Genomic DNA, 24,687 nt, shown 5'->3' with positions numbered 1-24,687 from the left:
AAAGTTGATTTGAATTACACCAGATTGCAGCAAGCGGAGAAGTCTCAAATGGAAGCTGAGAATGAGGACAAGAAATTCAAACAAGAATGTATGAGTAAATCTGAAAACCTGCAGAAAGAAATCTCCCGAAAGGAGAAGCAGCTGTAAGTATACTTGCCTTTTGGAAAACGTATAAGGCACTTAAAATCTTTATTTCTTTTATGTTTACTTTAAAACATTCTATTAACTAAAAATGTAAGATACATTACATAATATAGGCAGCACATTACTGATGATTTTTAATTGGATAAAGATGCGTCTAGGAAGGCGTATATTAGGCAAGGGCAGGGTGGAAGAAAATCTGTCATTCCAAGTAAATCAAGCTACAATTGATTTTTTTTTTTAAATAGCTGTCCAGCCAGAAGAGGGGGAAGAACAGGCATGTTTTTTGGCTGAAGATAGTCTTAATTCACTAGGGAAAAAGTTGTTAACAGGAACAAAAATTTTAAATTTATAATAAACTAGATTAATCCACATTTTATTATTGTAAATCTTGCATAATTTAAACAGCATAAATTTACAGAAACTGCATAGAACAATTAAACTATTCAGGCTTGAAAAAGAAGCCAGAATCCTTCAAAGTGTTCGTAGCTGAAAGGCACTCATGAAATCCTTGAGTCTGCTAGAAACTGAAATATTAAATCAAGAAATAAAAGCCACATTCTGCTTTTACACCTGTGGAATTCCATAGACAGGTATTTGGCTCAGAGAATCAATGCAGCTACGAGTACTGATGAAACAGTCAGGAATAGCAGTAATTAGCACTTAGACTGTGCTTTCAGTGCACTTTATGAACATCCCTGAAATATCCATGTGAGGTTGGGTGGTATTTCCCCCCTATTTTAGTGAGAGAGAGAGAGAGAGTGAATGACCTAAGATTACAGCAAGGATTAGTACTTGGGAGTTCAAAGTTTCCAATCTTGTGTTCAGACCACATTGCCTCTCTTACTAATTTAAGTATCAATACTTGTTCAACCATCATGACAAATGTTCACTTTACCACCAGTCATCTTCACAGATTTTGGCAAAAGAGCAGTTCAAACCTCAACCTTAGAATTCCGCAATTCTGAAAGCTCAAGGTCATGTTCACTTCTGATCTTTTCCAACAAACAAGATGCTGAGGTAGTGTCCCAAAAAGTAAGTTTTTCCTTTAAAAAATGACTTAGCTATCCTGTTATAAAATCAATACGGACATGAGTTCCTCTTGAAAAACTTTCATAACTACAGTCAGATCTTTCCTCCTTCATTAGGTAGTAGGATTTCAATCCAGGAGTTTACTCTCATCTGCCATTAGTTTGTGTTTTCTATGCGGTTATAAGAATCATTCTTTGTCCATTTAAATTGATGACAGAATTGCAACAGTGGATCCACTGACAGATTGGCCCCAGTTCCTTTAATTGTAAACCAGTAGCTGTGATTCGTATAAAGCAGAGCCTCCTTTATATCATCTGTTGTATAGGAATTTCAATAATATCCAGCAGCTCAAAATACTTTACACTGTATTCAAGATCCCTTAGAAGTTATATATTCTTAATTCTGTCCCTTTCATCTCCGCTCTGAAATAAAAAATAGAGGCTTTCAATTTAAAGTCTTACTACTACCACACCTTTTATGAGCACTAGAAATTCATGTAACCACTCATCTTCTCTCACATAGGAGATCTGTATTATAAAAAAACTATATGACAGGAAAAGCTTAAGACAAACAGGAAAGGCCTCTAATATTTATGTTTCAGTTGCCAAAGAATAGTTACTAGGACAGCAAATTTAAATCATTGCAAAAGCCAGTTCTTCAGAATTGTTTGACACCCTCACAGCCTCTCTCAATGGAAGCCCTCTATTTTCTTATAACTTATTACACTTGTATACAAAATCTTCTTAGGAAATTGCAGATAAATTTAAAATAAAAATAACGAACTTGTAAACAAATTGAAATAGTAAACTACTGTTGTTTGTTGGGCTGGACTGATAGTGAAACTAGAAAATAGAAAAGGGTTTATTTTTTTAAAAAGATTATACCGAAATGCACCATGATGGTCTTTTGTTTGAAATTCTAGTGTTCAACTGGAAACAGATTTGAAGATAGAAAAGGAATGGAGACAAACCTTGGAAGATGATCTGCAAAAGGAAAAAGAAACTTTATCTCATCTGAGAGTAGAGACCCAACAAATAATTTGTCTTAAAAAAGTAAAATGCTGGAGGAAAACTTTTCAATTTCACTTTAGCAGTAATTTAAAAGTGAACTTGCCAGGCTTTTAAAATATAAATGTTAACTCTCCCAGATCTGAAATCCTTAATAGAACAAATGTTTAGGCTTAAAAATACAAATATATTTTTAATTTTTTTTTTTAAATCCGTCCTCTCTCACCCCTGTAGTCTTAAGTTCAGGATTCTGTGTTTTCCATAAGGAATAGTGAAATCCACGTTCTCCTTTCTGAATCATACTGAAGGATATTTCACTATAATCTTGTGATGGGCCAGTGAGGGTTAATGTTCTAATCCATCAAGCCCTGTCTATCTTGCTACTTAAAAATCTCATATCACTAATTTCTATAGTATCTTTACATTTCTTTACCTTGGAAGTGATTGAAAAGAAGCAAGTGTGTGGAGTGTCAGTCATTTAGCATCAAACTGAAATGAAATTAATTTGTGAGTTGCTACTGTTGCTGTTAGAATTAGATCTGAGATTTTAATAGAAATAGGTATTTTTCGTGTCCCAGCCAGACTCCCAATGTTCACAATTTGGTACTGGAAAGGCTGATGTTAGAGGATCTGTTAGGAGTTCCTGAAATCCTTCTGGCACACCTAGATTCCGTTTCTTTTCCAGAGGAGTTACTTAGACAGAATGATCAACCACAAGCAGAACAAAATAATCAGAAATCACTGCTGGGATTCAAGTTAGAGTAAATTCTTTTGAGAGAAACTCAGGAGGCTAAAAACCATGTGGAAAATGGAGTCTGCCCAGAGTCCAATGCTGGGAGGCACTGATAATAGAGAATAGGTCTAACTAACAAACTACTGTGGGTAAGAGAGAGTTCTTGAGAAGTGTCTCACTAACCTTAAACTTTACCTGAATATATGGAAATTAACGGACTGTACCATGGATAAATATACAAAAAACTGCATGGATTCAAAATGTCATTTTAAGTTTAAAACAAAATCTTTCAGGCTGAAGGAAATTACACAGTCAAAAATAGAGGAAGCAATAGATTAGTGAACAGTCAGGGGGATAATGTATGATCTGAGACAGGAGAGCAGGGATTCCATTTTTGTGTATTAGCAGACTCCCAAATAAAACACTAAAAAGAGTTACAGCAGTATATTCACAGAAGGATATTCCTGAATGGAATGAGTATTTATTGTATACCTATTTGACACACTCAGTGTGATAGGATTTCAGGAACCTACTGTTGTTTTCAAGTAGTTGGAAAAAATCCACCCATAGATGTTATGGTTTTTCAGGATTTTATTACTCGAGCCAATAGAACTAAAATATATTCTAGAGACATAAACTATAGATTTAAATTATTTGTTTCAGTTTCTTTAGTTTTTCAGGAGCAAGTAATGTAAAGCATATTTTCTATTTAGAGCAGCTAGCTTAACTAGTAAAACTCAGTTAATAAATGTGAGGACATTAGTATCTAATTTAAGAGAATTTGATCCTGAATTTTGCCCATTGAGGCACTTATCAACAAATTGACATGTGTTCATGCGTATTGCTGCTGAACTCTCCAGGACTGGTATCAGAGCTGTGTACCCTTTTCTGTTGGTGTAGCCCTCTCAGATGGCCTGTGATTGGTGGTATCATTAGCAAGAGGTAAGGCACACTTGGACTGGGCCTTTGGCTAATTGTTCTTGTCTGTTTGACAATGAGGCAGCAATTTGTTGGTAGACGTTTTCAGGTAGTAAGAAGTGCTGGGATTTTTATGGTCCCTTTTTGTGCAGTTCAGTGTTTGGGCTTTTTTTGTGTGTGAAGAGCTCAGATACTAAAGTGAATGGGTGTTTACAAATCTTTAAATAAGAATTTTAATTAGATTCTGAATCTTCATTAAAAAAAAAAAAAGGTTATGTCCTGTCAGGCATGGTATCAGATTTTTCCCAGATCCCTTACTGACTGCAGCTAGCTAGCACCTTGGGAGAAATTTTTGAGGATGACCAGTTTTCTGACCTATGTCTTGGACTTGAACGCCCAGTGTCTGGTACACTTTGCCTCTCTGCCCCTCACCAGATATCAGCAGTTGATATTTCTCGTCCTGAGGAACCAATTAATGTAAATAACGGTTAAAGAAAAAGGGAGAGAAATCTTAAAAGAAAATTTTATTAGGCAGTCAAGAAACCAAAGGAAACCAGCTGAGAAGTAAGTGGATATAAAACATATGAAGGTCTGAAGTTACACTGACTTTCATTTAATGTAGGTGAAAACTTTGTTGTAGAGGCAGATCTAAAAATGCTTGTATTGTTAAATCTTGTCTGCTTGTATCATCTCTCTCTCTGTCTCTTAGTATCACCGTGTCTAGAGGATAAGTCCATCAGTGATTCTCTGCTCTCTTTGTTAGTCTACTTTCCTCTACTCTTCCTTTGTGTCATGTCTTATCTCAGACTTCTTGGTTTATGCTGAGAGCCATTGAAGGAAAGGAAAAGGAGGACTTGCGGCACCTTAGAGACTAACCAATTTATTTGAGCATAAGCTTTTGTGAGCTACAGCTCACTTCATCGGATGCATAAAATGGAAAATGCAGTGAGGATGTTTTATACACACAGACCATGAAAAAATGGGTGTTTATCACTTCAAAAGGTTTTCTCTCCCCTCACCCCACTCTCCTGCTTGTAATAGCTTATCTAAAGTGATCACTCTCCTTACAATGTGTATGATAATCAAGGTGGGCCATTTCTAGCACAAATCCAGGGTTTAACAACAACATCTGAGGAACATTGAGGGGAAGAGGGGGAGGAAAAAAAAAGGGGAAATAGGTTACCTTGCATAATGACTTAACCACTCCCAGTCTCTATTCAAGCCTACGTTAATTGTATCCAGTTCGCAAATGAATTCCAATTCAGCAGTCTCTTGCTGGAGTCTGGTTTTGAAGTTTTTCTGTTGTAATATCGCAACTTTCATGTCTGTAATCGCGTGACCAGAGAGATTGAAGTGTTCTCCGACTGGTTTATGAATGTTATAATTCTTGACATCTGATTTGTGTCCATCTATTCTTTTACGTATTACCAGCAGGAGAGAGGGGTGGGGGGAGAGAAAACCTTTTGAAGTGATAAACACCCATTTTTTCATGGTCTGTGTGTATAAAACATCCTCACTGCATTTTCCACTTTATGCATCCGATGAAGTGAGCTGTAGCTCACAAAAGCTTATGCTCAAATAAATTGGTTAATCTCTAAGGTGCCACAAGTACTCCTTTCTTTTTGCAAATACAGACTAACACGGCTGCTACTCTGAAACCTGAAGGAAAGGAGTGAGAGCTCTCCTGTGTATTTTTTTCCGGGTTTTATACTGTCATAATATATGAGCGTCCCTTTCCTCTTCTAGACATGCCATTGCCTCTGTATTAGTACCCAGACTACATAACTTTTTGACAGGGCATACAATTAGAAGGGACTCAAGTAATCAAATCCAGTCCCCTGCTATCACAGGCAACCCTGTCCATAGGATCCCGTTCATAAATTTATCAAGATCTGTCTTTAAACTAGTTTTAGTATCTTTAATTTTAAAGTATCTTTAAATATTTTCAGGTGATTTTATTTCTCTCTCTTTCTGCACATCTACTATTGGATATAATATTTAATGTTAGCCATATTCTCTAGATAGGCTATTTGCTGAATTCAACAGGTGTATATGCAGCTTCATATCTTCCCCATGCAATGTCCCCTTTCCTGCTGAGACAGCACATTGAATGCTCATTTATATAGCTGCTCTTGTCCCATCCCATGTTAATTTTTGCATCACAGTGCTTAGTTGTTGTATATTCAAAATATAGCATTGCTGGTTTTTGAAGAGGAATTAAGTCTTGATTTGCATTTTAGGATGAGGCCTGGTTTTAAAAGGAAGAATAAATCAAAAGGAAGAGCAGACATGCTTAATTTTTAAAAAACTGACTATGAAAAGAGAGAGAAATATTGTCCAAAATATTGCGGATTTAGAAAGTTTTCAAGATCTATAGTAAAGAAGCCAATTTTAATTGTCTTATTTCAAATTACCACTTGTAACTGATCTACAGAAAATAATTATTCTATAGATATTGTATTAATTAGTCATCGCCTCTTAGCTGTTTCGAAACCAGAGAATCATCGCAGTTATTTTTTTAAATAGGGTGTGAGTGTTCCTTTAGAAAACTGTCATCTGACATAATTACATTGTAAGATGAAATACCCATCTGTATATAGTAGAAAGAAAAATGTGAACCCATTACTTCTTATCAGAAAAAGAATCCCTGGCTCATACATTCCAAGTAATATGTTTTTCCTGAAACAGTTAAGATCACAGCCACCTAAAGAGGGCAAAAAAAGGACCTCCAGCTACTTGAGGTGTTTGCAATCTCTGCTGTTGCAAGGAAAATGGGAAGGTGAAGATGCCAGAAAGATAGGAAAAAAGTGAATGTTAGATGGATTGTACTCATAGATGCATGAATACTTTTTCAGCAGTAGGGTTTGAAAGCCAACTGTTTGTCTGCCACAGTCTTGTAAGAACCTCAAGGCTCTGAGGTTAAGTGAGCATAACATTTAAATATAAAGTAAATGTAGATTAAATAGCAGCAGAATATCCTTTCTAAGCATATGTTTTATACCTTTCCACCTGCTAAACTTATTTCTCAGATACCCACACAATATTTTTAGTGACTAATAGGCACAAGAATTGTGTCCAAGGAAGGATGCTGGGGCAGTGGCATACTGGGGGTGGCATAGGCTATGAGAGTCTCAGTGCTTCATGCTCCTGCAGATCTGCTAGGACTATGCCAGAGATTAATTTCTTTGGAGAACGTGAAACACATTTAAAAGGGTAAAGCGCATTTAGCCACATACATATTCTTAACCTTTTTTGGGTCTGCCTTAATCCCACCAATCCTACCTTTCCTTTTAGGGAAATAGTACAAGAATGGGGTTTCCCTTAGTATTTCTCAGTGCCTGATCCAAAGCCCATCAAAATCAGTAGCAGTCTTTCCATTGACGTCACTGGGCTTTGATTCCGGAACCTACAGCAGAAAAGTTTGAATAGTACAGGAGGAAGTGGAAATCACATAACATTACTGGATGTGGAACACAGGCAAAACCACTGGTGGTAATTATGTGGACAAATCTTCCCTCCCTCAACCATCTCACAACTTTGTTTATGGGGTTGCTATTGATCCTTTTGATATTACCCAAATATTATTAGTGACTATTGCCCCTTCCTATAACCTTCTGACTTGACATACAATATTGGTTAACATGTAAAGTTCTAACACAAGTAACTTTCTAAGTAATAAGTGTGTACGATGTTATTTCTTCTTACTTTAAAAAAACGCCACCTTTTATTTTTTTTAAAGGAATTCCTTAAACTACAGGACAAAAATAGGCAGTTGAAAAAGATATGTCATGACCAAGAAGAAGCTCTCCAAGAACTGGCCTGCAAGCTTAGCGAGTAACTTATTTTTCTTGATGATTTTTGCAATGTAAAATTCAAGATAAAGCTACTGAAAATAACTGTGCAACTACCATGTAAATTGAGACCATGGAAATTAGGGAGGATTACTGGCTTCAAATGAAATGTATTCAGTTCAGTAGGAGGAAATTATCTGACAATTTTTCAGAAAAGAAAGCTGTGTACAAATGGCCTGGGTCTGCATCTTGAACAGAGTTACCTTCACATTAGGGTGGTGGGTAGCCTCTAGCAATCATATAATGGACTTAATTATGTTCATCTCAGAAAAATCAGTCCTAATTAAAAATGTTTTGGGCAATCTAACAGATTCCTCAGACTTGACTTATGAAGATCTTCCTGTCTCTTAATAAATGCATTCAAGACGTTGTTGGATAAAGTTTGAGCATTTGTGTGAACTCCATTTCACTAAAGACTAATTCTGTTAGGAATCAATAACTGTGGGTTCCACAACAGGAAGATTCATTATAATTTGAGATGGTTGTCCACATGGATCCCATTCCCTACTCTTAGGCAATGCACATCCCTGGCATATGAGCTCAGAAGCTTTTAGCAAGTAGTGATCATTAGATGCATGCGCATGTTCAAGCCTCTGCATACGTGCTAGGATTCCAGGGTATAAAATGGGATGCAACTCCAAAGACCGTTCATGTCATTAGACCATTTGTCAGCAGTGGGCTCTGAACACAGTTCAGTGTCCTTTAACGCTTTCCTCCTTGGTATTTTTGAGGAATGCTTTCTCCTCTTTAAGGCTATTTTTCTCTTGTAAATAGTTATGCCATGACTAATGCCGTGTTTTACATCCTGTGTCTAAAAGAGTAGTATCATGTAGCTTATAGCTTAAAGCCCTGTTTATACTGCTTTGTTTTGCACTGGTGTAGTTGGACCCAGGGTAGATGCTCTGCAATGGAATAAAATTGCTTGCACTAGTGAAATTTAACCTAGTGAGTTTCAGATCCCATTTTGCACCAATGCAGTGTGTCAGCATTAAGGATTTAGTTATACTGGCATAAATTTCCCAAGTCTATACAAGCTCTAAACATATGCCACCATTCATAGGATTGCGAACTGTCTTCCTTTGTGTTTGTACAGCACTGAGCATACCCTGAATTGGGGTCTCTAGGTGCTACTGTTCATATAAATATTTTTAACAATATGTCAGCCAGAAGTTCATAATAATTTGCCTTTGACTTTTAAAAGAATTGTAACTTCTAAAGTATTTTAACCATATGTGGTAACTAAATACTCTCAATAAATGTCTAAACTATGTATAATCTTCTATGTTTAGATCAAAGCTTAAAATAGAAGATATAAAAGAAGCAAACAAAGCATTACAGGTTAGTAAGATTTGGCAGGAAAAGGAGGGAGGCTTTTTCTTACAGTTATTTTCTTGGAAATTTTTAAACACGAGAGAAGATTTTCTCCAAAGGTAAGTATTTAGGATAGATTTTCATTTTTCTGGTCTCATGCTCCAGGATGAGATAAGTAGGCATTCTCTGAAGCACTTAATGGAACAGTTTGACTGCTTTGGACCTACTTAATTTTGTTTGGAATGTTGTGATGGGACCTTGGTTTTTGTTTTGAATTTGCTATCAAAATACCTTAATCTTTTAGTTTAAAAAAACTATATTATTATATGAAATAAGCGAATATCTCCTTGGTGAAGTTAAATTCCAGCTTGGTTATTTAGTCCTAAGGAACTGAATTATTACTGAATATAAATTTGTATAAGAGAGCCTGGTGAAATGTCCTTGGAGCTCTTTAGTTTCTGGATGTTGGGTGCTATCCTGAATGCTTATGAAGCTCTTTGGGGCAGAGACCATCTTCTTGTTACTTGTTTTTACAGTGCTTAGCACAATGGGGTGTTGGTCCATGACGTGGGGCTCCTAAGCCCTACTACAGTTCAAATATATTATATCAAATTAATGATAAAATTATTTTCACGTAACTGTTGTTTGAAATAATTTCTTATGTGCACTCATCTACACCTCAGGCAAAGTTGTGATTTATTGATTGTTGGTTTGGCCAAAAAGAACTTAACAGTTCACAATGCTGCTATACGTTTCCCCAGTCTGAAGCATTAGATTGTTGCCATCTGAGAGGCACTATGGTCCAGTGGATGGGGCATTGGATTTGGTCTCAGAGAACTTACGTTCTCTTACTGGCTAGCTGTGGGACATTGGGTGAATCACTCTGTCCCTTTGTATGTCTCTTTCGGTTTCTGAGTAGTGTCCCTGCGGGAGCTCCACTTCAGATGTGCATGCATCCCTGCACCTTTGGAGATTTGTGGCAGCAATGCCCATTCGACCCGCGCATGCCCCTACACATCCTCATGCCCCATGCTGAGGCTATACAAAGCTGTGCAGGTGAACCCCCCTCAGTTCCTTCTCAGCCAACATTGGCCTGAAACAGAGTTTAGCGTATGCCTGTTTGCTTAGCGCTTGTTTGCCTTCTTTATTAGTATTTAGCGGTAAAGTTAGTAGAGTAGGTTCAGTACCTTACAGTTGGACTGTTTGTCCCCTTTTTTCTTTTCTTTTCCCCCCAATGAGGGGTTTGAGTAACTTATTTTCTTCTGTTGGGAATCTGGGCTACCTGGGCTTTAAAATGTGCCTCTCGCATAGAGAAGCAGTCCTTGTTAGTCATGGGCACTCCTACTGCATTCATAGTTTGGGAAATTCGCATATTCCTAGCAAGTGTAAAATCTGCTTGTCCTTTAAGGGAATATCCTGTAAAGACAGGGAAATTAATTATAGACTTTAAATGATAAAAAAAAAAATACTACATCCCAGTTTTTTATTCTTTCACCCAGCACCAAACTCTCTGGTCATGGATGTAGTCAATGAAAGGGGCAGATGGTGTACCCAAAAGGCCACTCCTTATAATATTTGATACCAGATATGTCTATTTGTTTGTAAGAGCTATTCATCAGCAACACTTCAGTTAAGGATAGCTCATCACCAGGTGCTGATGTCAAAATATGACTACCTGGACAATGCGAAGTTTAAGGATTTTATTGACCATTTACTGCAGGAACATTGAGGACAGTTCTGTGCCATAATAAAGGAGGATCAGGCTTTTGTAAAAGACCTCACTGCAGGCTTCATAGATGTGGCTGACACTACAGCCGGGTCTGTTTCCATCGCAGTTGTGACAAGGCTAACTTCCTGGGTTCAGTTGTCTGGGTTTCCACAGGAGGTACAATCAACCATGAAGGATTTACTTTTCAGTGGCCAGAAGCTTTTCATAGATTCCACAGACAACTCACTTCACACCCTAAAAGACTCTAGGGCAACGCTTAGGTATTTAGGAGTATATGCATCTGCTGATAAGAGAGAATGTAGCATGTCTCAAAGATCCTACCCTGTTCAGTTTTCTATCTCCCGCAGAACACTGGAACCAACAGCTAAGAGGTATAGGTTTTCAAAGAAAAGGCCTGTAACTACCTTGACTGCATCAGCTGAGCCTTTGGCATTGTCCAAACATCATTTTTGATGGTTTGGTCTAGAGTCCAGACCACCCAATGACCAGATTTTATCAGCTGCATTACACATACGCCCCTTCCTCAATTTGGACACCGTCTCTCTATATTTCATCAAGCCTGGGAGGCTATAACATTGGACAAATGGGTATAGGAGGCGATTACTTTGGGTTCTACAATCCAATTTACCTCCACCCTGCCCCTTCAACCACTTACCCCATTATGATTAATTCTTACACAGGAAATGTCATCACTTCTAAATCTAGGAGACATAGAACCAGTCTCACAAGGGAAAAGGGTTCTATTTAAGATACTTTTTGATACCCAAGAAAAATGGATCTCAGACAACTGGACAAGGATGTCAGACAATTAAAATTCAAGATGGTGTCCCTAGCAGATGTAATTCCTTCCCTGGAATTGGGACTGGTTTGCGACCCTAGACTTCAGAGGTGCCTACTTCCATGTAATAATTCATCTTTCCCACAAAAGAGTTCTACAATTCACTTTCAGTCATAATTGTTACCAATACCAACTCCTACCCTTCGGTCTGTCTTCAGCCTCTAGGGAATTCTCAAAAATTATGGCAGTTGTAGATGCCTACCTCTCTTGTCTAGGAAGAACTGTTATTCTACCTCAGCAACTGGCTCCTCAAAGGTTAGTCGTATCCAGAGATATGGTCAGCAGTGCAAACAACAATTTCAGTATTCTGAAGTCTAGGCCTGCAGATAAATCTCGAGAAATTAATTTTCTCAGTAATTTCTCTTCATAAGAGAACTTCCAGATTTAATAATGTGCAGATCTTATCTCCCTCTCACCTGGTTTCTTGCTCTAAGGAATCTTATACAAAGAGTGCAGCTCAGCCTTCAAGTTCCAGTAAGGACATGTGTGCAACTGCTGGGACACCTGGTGGCTTGCATTTTGTGACATAAAACACCAGGTTATATCTTCAGTGTCTCCAGGGATAGCTCAGGCCTGTTTCTGTACCCCGCAAACATGGTTTGAAGAAGCAGGTATCTGTACCTAGATAGATCCTACAGTCACTCACCTGGTGGCTGAATCCTTCCAAAGTTTGTGCAGGAATCCTGTTCAGTCAGAAACACCTTACAGTTATATTAACATTGGATGCTTCCCTCTTGGGATGGGGAGCACATTTGGGTCCTCACGCAGTCCAAGGCAAATGGCCACAAAAGGAACAGCACTTGCACATCCACCTGTTTGAATTAAGGGCGATCAGAAATGCTTACCTCCAATTTTTTCCCTGCTCAGAAACAAGTCCATCAAGAGATCTTGACAGACAGCATAGCATGCATGAACTGTATCAATCATCAAGTCAGAGCATTTTCCCCCTCACTCTGGGCCAAAGCGATAAAGCTTTGGAACTGGTGCATCACCAGTTGGATAGTCATCTTGACTTCTTACCTCCTGAGGATACAAAATACCATGGTGGACGAACTGAGCAGATGTTTCGCCCTAAATTTTGAAGGGGAGTTGGACTCTGGAGTCCTCAGCAAAATATTCCTAGCTTGGGGATTTCCAGAGGTTGACTTTTTTACCACAGCAGCCAAAACAAAGAGCAAGGAATTCTATTCCAGAGGAGGATTCAGTCCCCAATCTCAAGGGGACTCTTTCCTTGTTACATGGACCAAAGATCTTTTTTATGCGTATCCAACTCCATTGCTCTTAAGGATCCTTATCAAGATCAGACAGGACCAAGCCAAAGTCATTCTGCTGCACAAACTTGGCCAAGCCAAGTTTGATTCCCCTACCTCATCAAACTCATCTCTTGCCCTCTGTGGCAGCTCCTGATCATATCTTGATGGTTGTCTCAGGATCCAGGTCAGATGCTTCGCCCTAATCTGAACATCCCACAACTGCAAGCTTGGTTCCTCAGTAGTTTTCAGGACAAGAGATCACATGTCCATTGGAAAACAAAGATACCATTAAATAGCAGAAAGGAATCTACTAGACACACTTTCCTTCAGAAATGGAGAAGATACTATCTGTGGTGTAACTGGCACCATTTTCCTCCGACCCACTCCTCTTTCTTCAATCCTGGAGTTAGAACTCATGGAAAGGCCTGAATTTTTTTTATCAAGCTTCATTCAGTGGCAGTGACAGCTTTACATGTGGTAGGTTTCTCATTATTCACTCATCTGACCACAACAAGATTCCTAAAAGGACTTATACATTTTTTTCTCAGATTAGAGCCCCTATGCCGCTTGTGGGATCTCAACCTGGTTCTTAACTGCCTCATGAAACAACCCTTTGTGCTTGCTGCTACATCTCTCTTTGAAGACTGCCTTCTTGGTGACCATTACCTCTGCTCAGAGGTTGGGGAGATGGGGATTCTAATGGCAGATCCTTCTTTTACTGTCTTTTCCAAGGAGAATGTATCTATACAGCCTCATCCAAAGTTCTTATATAAGGTGTCCTCTGGGTTTCATATCAACCAAGCTACTCACCCTCCAGGTTTTTTTCTGAAGCTGCATCAGCTTACAAAGTAGTCTGTCTTTCAACACTGGACTTTGAGGGTGTAAGCCTTTTCTTTGAACAGGTCTAGGCCAGTCAGGAAGACCCCTTAGATTCCTTTTGTTTTTGTTTCAGATTGATCTAAGGAAGTGCCTGTTTCCACTCAGGGATTTTTTAAATGGATCTCTGAATGTATTATTGCCTGTTATGATTTTACTCAAAATACACTTCCCCTAAGAGTGATTGTACACTCTACTAGATCACAGTCTACAACTGTAGCCATACTCAAAGATATTCCTGTTGCTAAAATTTGCAGGACTGCAACAATGTCCTTGGTGCACACATTTTCTGACCACTGTGCCCTAATTCATGCTGCAAGATCAGATGTGTCAGTAGGTAACACAATTATTTCTTCAGTGGTGGACTCTGTTCTGAAACTCCCACCTCCTTAAAGGGTTACTGCTAGGGAGTCATCTAAAGCGATGCACCAACAGGGATGCTACTCAAAGAAGGAGCAGAGGTTATTCACTTTGTGCAATAACTAGAGTTCTTTGAGATGTGTCCCCCTGTTGAGGTTACAGGGACAAACCATCCCGATGAGTCGAAAGAATAGTAAATATGGTAGGCGACCAGCTTGGCTTAATGGTGAAATCCTAGCGGATCTTAAACATAAAAAAGAAGCTTACAAGAAGTGGAAGGTTGGACATATGACCAGGGAAGAGTATAAAAATATTGCTCGGGCATGTAGGAATGATATCAGGAGGGCCAAATCGCACCTGGAGCTGCAGCTAGCCAGAGATGTCAAGAGTAACAAGAAGGGTTTCTTCAGGTATGTTGGCAACAAGAAGAAAGCCAAGGAAAGTGTGGGCCCCTTACTGAATGAGGGAGGCAACCTAGTGACAGAGGATGTGGAAAAAGCTAATGTACTCAATGCTTTTTTTGCCTCTGTTTTCACTAACAAGGTCAGCTCCCAGACTGCTGCGCTGGGCATCGCAAAATGGGGAAGAGATGGCCAGCCCTCTGTGGAGATAGAGGTGGTTAGGGACTATTTAGAAAAGCTGGATGTGCACAAGTCCATGGGGCCGGACGAGTTGCATCCGAGAGTGCTGAAGGAATTGGCGGCTGTGATTGCAGAGCCATTGGCCATTATCTTTGAAAACTCGTGGCGAACGGGGGAAGTCCCGGATGACTGGAAAAAGGCTAATGTAGTGCCAATCTTTAAAAAAGGGAAGAAGGAGGATCCTGGGAACTACAGGCCAGTCAGCCTCACCTCAGTCCCTGGAAAAATCATGGAGCAGGTCCTCAAAGAATCAATCCTGAAGCACTTGCATGAGAGGAAAGTGATCAGGAACAGCCAGCATGGATTCACCAAGGGAAGGTCATGCCTGACTAATCTAATCGCCTTCTATGATGAGATTACTGGTTCTGTGGATGAAGGGAAAGCAGTGGATGTATTGTTTCTTGACTTTAGCAAAGCTTTTGACACGGTCTCCCACAGTATTCTTGTCAGCAAGTTAAGGAAGTATGGGCTGGATGAATGCACTATAAGGTGGGTAGAAAGCTGGCTAGATTGTCGGGCTCAACGGGTAGTGATCAATGGCTCCATGTCTAGTTGGCAGCCGGTATCAAGTGGAGTGCCACAAGGGTCGGTCCTGGGGCCGGTTTTGTTCAATATCTTCATAAATGATCTGGAGGATGGTGTGGATTGCACTCTCAGCAAATTTGCGGATGATACTAAACTGGGAGGAGTGGTAGATACGCTGGAGGGGAGGGATAGGATACAGAAGGACCTAGACAAATTGGAGGATTGGGCCAAAAGAAATCTGATGAGGTTCAATAAGGATAAGTGCAGGGTCCTGCACTTAGGACGGAAGAACCCAATGCACAGCTACAGACTAGGGACCGAATGGCTAGGCAGCAGTTCTGCGGAAAAGGACCTAGGGGTGACAGTGGACGAGAAGCTGGATATGAGTCAGCAGTGTGCCCTTGTTGCCAAGAAGGCCAATGGCATTTTGGGATGTATAAGTAGGGGCATAGCGAGCAGATCGAGGGACGTGATCGTTCCCCTCTATTCGACATTGGTGAGGCCTCATCTGGAGTACTGTGTCCAGTTTTGGGCCCCACACTTCAAGAAGGATGTGGATAAATTGGAGAGAGTCCAGCGAAGGGCAACAGAAATGATTAGGGGTCTGGAACACATGAGTTATGAGGAGAGGCTGAGGGAGCTGGGATTGTTTAGCCTGCAGAAGAGAAGAATGAGGGGGGATTTGATAGCTGCTTTCAACTACCTGAAAGGAGGTTCCAAAGAGGATGGCTCTAGACTGTTCTCAATGGTAGCAGATGACAGAACGAGGAGTAATGGTCTCAAGTTGCAGTGGGGGAGGTTTAGATTGGATATTAGGAAAAACTTTTTCACTAAGAGGGTGGTGAAACACTGGAATGCGTTACCTAGGGAGGTGGTAGAATCTCCTTCCTTAGAGGTTTTTAAGGTCAGGCTTGACAAAGCCCTGGCTGGGATGATTTAACTGGGAATTGGTCCTGCTTCGAGCAGGGGGTTGGACTGGATGACCTTCTGGGGTCCCTTCCAACCCTGATATTCTAGGATTCTGTGTGTGCACTCCCCTTTGCTTCAGAGTTGCCTCTGTGGGTTTTGCAGTAGAGAAGGGACTGAGGGCAGTTCACCTGCGCAGCCCTACATAGCTTCAGTATGGGGCATGAGGATGTGTATGGTGCATGTGTGGGCCACGTAGACACTGCTATCAAACATCTCTGATCGAAGGCATGGGTGCATACGCACCTAAAGTGGATCACCCACAGGGACACGCATCTCAAAGAACTCCAGTTACTGCACAAGGTGAGTAACCTGTCCTCCTCCTTCCACTCTTTATTCCTCTTGTTTATTTAGCCTGTGTGACATTACCCAGCGTACAATCTGGACTGTTGAACAGCTGGGTTCCCTCAAATTTCCAAGTTGGGGTGCCTTTTACAATGCTTCGCTGTAACAGCAACCACTCGTGGTCCTGCTCTCTCACACCCTCTAACATGTAAAATTGCTCCCAGTTGAATTATACAAATGCTTTGGCCACTCACTCATGAATTACATACAGGGCAACACCACCAACTTCCCAGTCCCAGACCTTCCCCCAGAAACGTGCGTCTTGTATTTCCCAGCTTTCTACTGGACAATGCAAGCTCATATAAGGTCAGTGCTATTATCTCAAGTGGAGGTTCCCAACACTTCAATACAAACACACACTGGTTTAGATAAAACAAGTTTATTAACTACAGAAAGATAGATTTTAAGTTAGTGCAAGTAATGAGGCATAAAAGTCAGAACTGGTTACAAAAAAGAAAAGGTAAAATGCAAACTAATACCGAATTTAACAAGTTAAGTGTGTTTTAAAAGCAAAAAGGGTTTTCTCACCATATGCTTACAGCAATCTGGCTGGATTGCTTCAGCCAGGACCTCCCCCCATTCAATGATTCTTCCTTTGTTTTTCAAACATTGTTGATGTCATGAGTAGAGATGAGGGGAGAGATAATTTGTGTTGTGTGTGTCCTCTGTTCTTATATCATTCTCCCCTCCTTGAGGATTATTTCCAGCTGGGGTTTAGGTGACAGTCTGTTTATACAGGAACCACAGTTGACCCCTGCTGTCGATATGTAAAGTTCTTGCTTACACCCTTCTTCATGCTGAAGAATGGCCACTTAACTAGGTGATAGTTTATGATAATCCATTTGATTATGCTGATACCTGGTTGGGGTATCTGTGTCATCACCAGCTTTTCTAACCTTGGAACATGTCAGAACAATGTTATACAGTAAACTCTTACAACTTTACATACAACGTTACCACACATATTTTACCAGGACAATAATGATCAGCAGATTGAGTTTTTAAATGATACCTCACGAGGCATATTTTGTACAAAATTTATCGTAGTTTTGTAAAAAGGGTAACATTGGGTACAGACTGTCACAGCCTATGCAAGTTCTTTTGGGGCAGGATCCATCTCTTATGTCTCTCATCTGTTTATACAGTGCCTCATGCACTGGAACACTGATCTCAGTTGGCACAATGATGGTACAACTCCAGATGTTACTGTAATATAAACAAAGAATAGTGCTTCTGTTGAGCACTCCTGTCCCCAAGAGCCCCAAAGGTTGGATGTGTCACAAATATTTTGTGTTCTCTGAAAAAACTTTTCCTCTCCTCTCCTCCCCTCCCCTCCCCTCCAGGGACAGGTTTGGCTGAAAGACAAAGAAGCTACACACTGCAAGTTATGTGAAAAGGAATTTTCTCTTTCCAAAAGAAAGGTAAGATTGGGTAGAGATCTAGATCAATTCCCAATCTTTAAATGTCATATATAAAGAACATTCAATTTATTACTCTTAGAGGTACAGCAGAGACTCTCACACATGAATTAATAGAGTTATTTTAGGGACATTTCCTAAAATGCTTAATTTGAACTTCTCCATCTGTGTTTGTTGTGTACATACACACATGGGCCCTGATTCTACAAGGTGCTCCATGTGGGCAGACCCCTATGCCTGCACAGAGCCCCACTCATGACCTCAGGGGTTTGTCCATACAGTGCACCTTGTAGGATCAGACCCTTAAGTAACTTTTGAAGTGCACTGAGATCTGTTACTGTCTCAAGTAAATTATTACAGTTGGTGATATTGTATTTAAAAACTGTTTGCAATGCATATTTATACAAGAGACTAAGAAAATATGAATTAATATCCTGAGTTTTAAAACAGCTTGTAGAAGGTTGTATTTGTGCATGTGCTTTAACTGCTTCTGAAATTAAATTATCTCAACCAATTTTAATTTTTTATTTTAATCCCTTTAGCTACTAGAGATTCTGGACAGATCATTTCATTTTCAAATCAAACCCATATTGACTTCTACAAATGTAATTCAAGACATTTTTAGCATGTTATTTTACAGCGTACATGATGCTGCATGCATAGGTCTTGAAAAGCAAAATCAAGCCCCAGTTAGTGGTAACATTATTTATAGTGCATTTTCATTTGATTTTGGTAATTTCAGTTATACTTTACTTAGGTCAGAAATAGGAGGTTCATAGATTGGTAGCTTGTCTAGAAAAGCATTACAGATTGGGGCTTTTCATGTGTTGTCCTGTCATCTTTAAAAAACAGCCATCACACTTCTTACCTAGAACTTAAAAGTTTAATTTCAAAGAGTTCTGTTTCCATATTTATTATAACAGCTGATTATCAAATGTATAACAAACTTTGTGTGCAATTTAAAATATCTTTTTGTTTCTCCATCTTTATTTAGCATCATTGTAGAAACTGTGGTGAAATTTTCTGCAACGCCTGTTCTGACAATGAACTGCCTTTACCATCCTCGCCAAAGCCTGTACGGGTCTGTGATTCCTGCCATGCGTTTCTTATACAGAGATGCTCTTCTAACATGCCATAAGATTCCTCTCCAAAATATTTATGAACTGTTGCTATTTAACATAGTACATAAAAAGATATAATGTAAAGTATTAACATGTATATTCCTGGAATACAAGTAAGCAGTGTAGATTTGGATTTTCAAAATATACTAAGGCCTGGTCTACACTACAGTTAGGTTGATGTAAGCCACCTTGTGTTTTCCTAGTTGTGCATGTGTCGATGCTTAGTCTCCTACTGATGTAAGCGGCCTGTTATGCTGACATAGTAACACTACCTTCCCAAGCCGCGTTGAGCCATGGTCGATGCATCATGAGTGAAGATGCTGCGTTGCCCATGTCAACTCGAACAGTCCTCCAGCAGCTGTCCCATAATCCTCAACACTGACTGCTCTGGTTTGTTGTGTAGATGTGGCCTAAGGGAGTTAGGTATTCAGCTCCCATTGAAACTTAATGAGAAACAGGTGTCTAGCACCCTTGCGCTCCTTTACAGATCCCAGCCTTTAATATTTGATTCTGTTTGTTACACCCAACAGGCAGCAAAGGAATTAAAGGTTTTATATAGTTTTAATGGAGATAGTATTTCATATTCAAGTTTTTCTTCAACAGAGTTCATGTAATGGTATTTAAAGGACATTGAACAAAAGTTTGACAGGAACCTATTTCCTTTTCTACCCAAACACAGACAGTGGGAATTCGAATAGATGTGCAGGGTAATTCAAAATAATACATTACAAATTAAGCAATTTTGTAAAATATATTAAATCAATCTTGTTTAATTAAGCATAAGTATTTACACAGTTAACATTTCCCTTATTTTTAGTTATCTACTTATTTTTTAAAAACTGGTCTGTTATTTTAGGAGAAAATACACTCTTATAATAGCCGAAATTACTCTCAGATATATGCAAACAACTTCCATTGATGTCAACAGAAGTTCCACATGCATATCTGAGGATAAAACTTTAAATTTAGATAACTCATAACTGTATGTTATGTATTTACCGTATTACTTTAGAGAAAAATCACTGCTTCACACTCAAAACACTGTTTCATTTTAGTGCCTGTTTTTTAATACTTTTGATCTTCAGATTTCTGAGATAAGTGGGAATATGTTAATTACATTGAAAAACCATCTTTAGATGGAAATGATTCCATAAATGTAAATTAAATATGTTTTGTTTTTTTTTAGGTCATATTCCAACTGAGGCACTACACTAAATTTTTTCTTTTCATAATGTTTACAGAATATAAGAATGTTTGTTTTATTTACTTTTAATTATTCAGTGGCGAAAAAAGGAAAAATCCAATTTTTTTTAGCAGTATTCAATCTGCTTTTTAACATTTCATCCCCTAGTTTACATTATAATACTTTATTTAGAGGCTTAATATTGAGTTAGTGCATAAACATCCTTCTGTTCTTGCTACCAACTGCAGAATATGTGTACATCAAGATAAAATGCTTTAAAAGCTAAATATTTCAATTAAATATACACTAATCCTGGTCTAACTGCAAATTTCAATAGTGAGTTAGGAAAATGTTTTAGCCAATCAACCTCCAGGAGTGATTCCATTTAGTTTAAAAATATTAAATGAAGGAGCAACTGAATTATGAAGCTATAACTCTTTTATATTAAAGGTTTTAAAACCCAGTATTACTACTTGTTTAAAAGAAGCCTATCTAAATAAATGAGAGAGAATAGAGTTGTAAGTCTATGTCTACACTACTGTGGGATTGACGGTGCTGTGATCGATGCACCAGGGGGCTATTTAGTTCATCTAGTGGAGACCTGCTAAATCAACGGCAGAGTGCTCTCTGGTCGACTCTGGTACTCCACTGGGAACAAGAGGAGTAAGATAAGTCGACGGGAGTGCATCTCCTGTCGACACATGCGGTGTAGACACTGCGGTAAGTCGACCTAGGCAACGTCGACTCTAGCTACGTTATTCACGTAGCTGGAATAGCGTAACCTAGACGACTTACTGCAGTAGTGTAGACATAGCCTAATACTAAGTAGGATGTGCCTTGTGTTAATAGGTTGATCAACTGTTGTTTTAGCTGCCATCTGGCAGTGACGACTATAATTAGGTTGCAAAACATCTGTTCTAACTCCCTGTTTTCACTGGTTGTAACTTTTCCATACTCACCTTTTGCATTAAAATTTTCCAGACTTGATATCTGCTTAAAATGAATTTTGTTATGGAAACTTTTTGAGCAGAAACCGTTTGGCCTGTTTTCACTATGAGGATAGTGGAGGTGGGGAAATATTTTTTCAATTGAGAAGAAAAATTGCAAGGTTTTTTCAGGTGAGAAAGGTGAAATATGGAAAGGAAATAGTCATCACTGAAGCTGTGCACAAGATTGTTCTGGAGCAAAATGGGTTTGATTTGACCAAATGAGTGTTTGAGAAATCACTGACCCCTTCCTTTAGACTTAGGCATTCTCCATTGGGGGAAGGCTCTGGCTGATGAGATGCTGTGCTCCTGAGGAGCTTAAGAACTTCACCAGCCCAGAGCTTTGTGTAGCTGCAGTGTTAATAGGGTGCAGAAGAGGGGGCTTCTGTTCCCTCGGAGGGGTTTGACCAGTGTTTTGTTTAGGCAAGCTGACCTGGACTACATGCACGACGCTCCTTACACTGCAGTTCTACTTAGACAAGTAGATGGTGTGTAAATGACAGGTTTCAGAGGAACAGCCGTGTTAGTCTGTATTCGCAAAAAGAAAAGGAGTACTTGTGGCACCTTAGAGACTAACCAATTTATTTGAGCATGAGCTTTCGTGAGCTACAGCTCACTTCATCAGATGTTTACCGTGGTGTGTAATTAGTCTGTGTCAATGCGTACAAACAAAGGGGAGAATTAGGGTTGAATGTGAACCCTTAACTTTGTCATATCCTGATATTTGTTTGAGTGCTTAACCATGGGACCTTAATGCTTTTTTCTATGCTTTGTGGCTGAGCACTAAGACCCTTCCCTTGATTTTTCAGAACTTCAAATTTGATAATTAGAAACTTCTTTGAATCTAATAGAGAAGTTTCTGCTCTGATCTTACTTAAGGTAGAGTGGATATCTTGAGTTCTGTGAAAACAGAGTCCATTCTGGGAGCAAAATAAAGAGGTGAGATCTGAACTGTGTCAACATTTTTAAATTTACAAGACCCATTTCTAGACAGAAAAATGTACTGCATTGTCCAGGTTTGGATTAGTACATTTGCACTGATAGTAAAGTATTTGTACAGTGGAAATCCTTAGAGGAGTATTGTTTTGGTATTAAGAGGAGCAGCCCTAAACTGTGGATTTATTGATATTCATCAGAATATTTCTTTTAAAAAATTGGTCTCTTTGTTACAAAGAGAGTCTTTACAGTCAATAGGCCAAATTCTCCAGCACGTTATAGCCTTTTGCATCAGTCTACCAATGCCAAGGGTCAAAAAAAACATACAGCCAGTATAATGAGCTATATGACAGTCCTCAACCTAGGGAGTGTGACCAAAGCACCTTAACTCTGTCATTCACTGGCTGCCTGAACAGCCCATGGGCTTTGCTCTCACCTACACCAAGGTGAAGGGTGTACTACATCAAACACAGATCTAGCACTGGGATCAGGGAGCTCTTAATAGTTCTTGCTGACACCGCTCCTTAGCTTTGTCTGTCATCTATTAGGCATAGCTGAGAATCTGGCTCTAGTACCTGATATAAACTCCTACTGAAACCTCCCCCAGGAGAGTTATGAACTTCTGTTAATGCCTTAATGGGTTGTTTACATCAATCCTAACTGCAAACACTTTGGATGCCACATGCACAGATAAACTCTTCATGTCTCAGTGATGTACAGTACCAAAGAGACAAAATGGACTTGTTTAGGTGCAGATTCTGCACCTGTGGGTGTATAGAGCACTCTAAGTGGCTCCACTGCACGTGGAGGGGGAGAAGAATCAATGAGGGTTAGGAATGAGAGGAAGTCCGACAGTGTGGTGTTGAGGCAAGTGATTGCGACTGCACTGAACTATTGGCTAGGTCCCAGTAAAGAGAGATGCAACTGCTTACAGCAGCCTGCAGGCGGTTCTAGCAAAAGCTATTTGTGCTCTGCAGTAAGCTAAATTCTGTAGAAAAATTCCTGTATTCAGTGACACTTTGTTGTGGTAGAGGAAATTTTGTGGTGGGTGTCTTAAAAGTAAAAAATTGAGGTTTTTATTTAAATATGAAAATGAACAGTATAACCAGTAGCCTGTTTATTTTAAAATTATTTCTTAAGTTTCCCTTCACTTTGAGTTATTGATTTGCCAAAATATTTTTGCACTGACCACATAACTGTATTGTTGTCCAGAGCAAAGCTGGAGATTTTGCCAGCTACTTAAGAAACACTTGGGCCTTTTAGCACCTGGGTGAGTGTGGGAGACTGTCCGAGATTGTTCAAAGAACATTTGCAAATGTTTCTTCTCAGTGATCAGCAATTTAAATGTCAACAATGTGAAATATTTGTCATCTCTAGGTTTCAGAGCCATGTAAATGAATAGGAAAGTTCACATCTCAAAGTTGTTTCAGGCTGTGCAAAAGCAGGCAGATATCACTACATCAGTTACACTTGTGCTGCATTTTCAAGTTCTTCGCAACTGTAAGTGTTAGAATATTTATTAAAGATGTGTAATTGTATGGCAAAGTCATGAACTACATGGGGCCACAAAGCTGTTCTGCTCCTTGGTGAGAGGGGAAGATTCTCCCTTCCTATCACCTTGCAAACCTGCAGAACTTGGGCTTTGTGAGTGAGAGGGTTTGAGTCAGTATGACATGACGTGATAAATCCTGCCCCTTTTAAAAATGGATATTGCATGGCAACTGTGTCTGCTGCTAGAACACGTGTACCTATTCCTGTAGTGTTTGATGTCAGTTAGATAACAATACACCCAGCAATTATTACATGTGATAACATCTCTATAAGTTTCAGAGTAGCAGCCATGTTAGTCTGTATTTGTAAAAAGAAAAGGAGGACTTGTGGCACCTTAGAGACTAATAAATTTATTTGAGCATAAGCTTTCGTGAGCTACAGCTTACTTCATCGGATGCATTCAGTAGAAAATACAGTGGGGAGATTTATATACACAGAGAACATGAAACAATGGGTGTTACCATACACACTGTAAGGAGAGTGATCACTTAAGGTGAGGTATTACCAGCAAGGGGGTGGGGGGGGACTTTTGTAGTGATAATCAAGGTGGGCCATTTCCAGCAGTTAACAAGAACATCTGAGGAACACTGGGGGGTGAGGGGGGAATAAACATGGGGAAATAGTTTTACTTTGTGTAATGACCCATCCACTCCCAGTCTCTATTCAAGCCTAAGTTAATTGTATCCAGTTTGCAAATTAATTCCAATTCAGCTGTCTCTCCTTGGAGTCTGTTTTTGAAGTTTTTTTTTATTTCCCCGTGTTTATTCCCCCCCCCCCCCACACACACACTGTTCATCAGACGTTCTTGTCAACTGCTGGAAATGGCCCACCTTGATTATCACTACAAAAGGTCGTCCTACACGTCCCGTGTCGTGTCGTCCCCCCCGCCCCCCGTAATAGCTTACCTTAAGTGATCACTCTCCTTACAGTGTGTATGATAACACCCATTGTTTCGTGTTCTCTATG

At 39.4% G+C, this 24,687-nt stretch overlaps 1 protein-coding gene across 7 annotated transcripts in view; it reads left to right on the top strand.

Annotated features, from left to right (window-relative positions):
- RUFY2 (RUN and FYVE domain containing 2) overlaps positions 1–21,235 on the top strand; it is a 62,119-nt gene extending 40,884 nt beyond the window's left edge. For 5 of the 7 annotated variants that reach the window (XM_075130862.1, XM_075130866.1, XM_075130863.1 and 2 more), the window contains exons 13-18: positions 24–143; positions 2,096–2,225; positions 7,571–7,665; positions 8,972–9,020; positions 17,870–17,947; positions 18,939–21,235. In XM_075130862.1, coding sequence (XP_074986963.1) covers positions 24–143; positions 2,096–2,225; positions 7,571–7,665; positions 8,972–9,020; positions 17,870–17,947; positions 18,939–19,082 — 616 coding nt within the window. In that variant the 3' untranslated portion in view covers positions 19,083–21,235. The remainder of the gene's footprint in view (positions 1–23; positions 144–2,095; positions 2,226–7,570; positions 7,666–8,971; positions 9,021–17,869; positions 17,948–18,938) is intronic. The other 2 variants (XR_012669370.1, XM_075130864.1) reach the window with 2 other exon arrangements.
- Positions 21,236–24,687: the final 3,452 nt, after the last annotated feature.

This window comes from Caretta caretta, chromosome 7 (assembly GCF_965140235.1).
Source record: "Caretta caretta isolate rCarCar2 chromosome 7, rCarCar1.hap1, whole genome shotgun sequence".
Classification (NCBI taxonomy): Eukaryota; Metazoa; Chordata; order Testudines; family Cheloniidae; genus Caretta; species Caretta caretta.
This window is presented reverse-complemented; position numbering and strand designations above follow the sequence as displayed.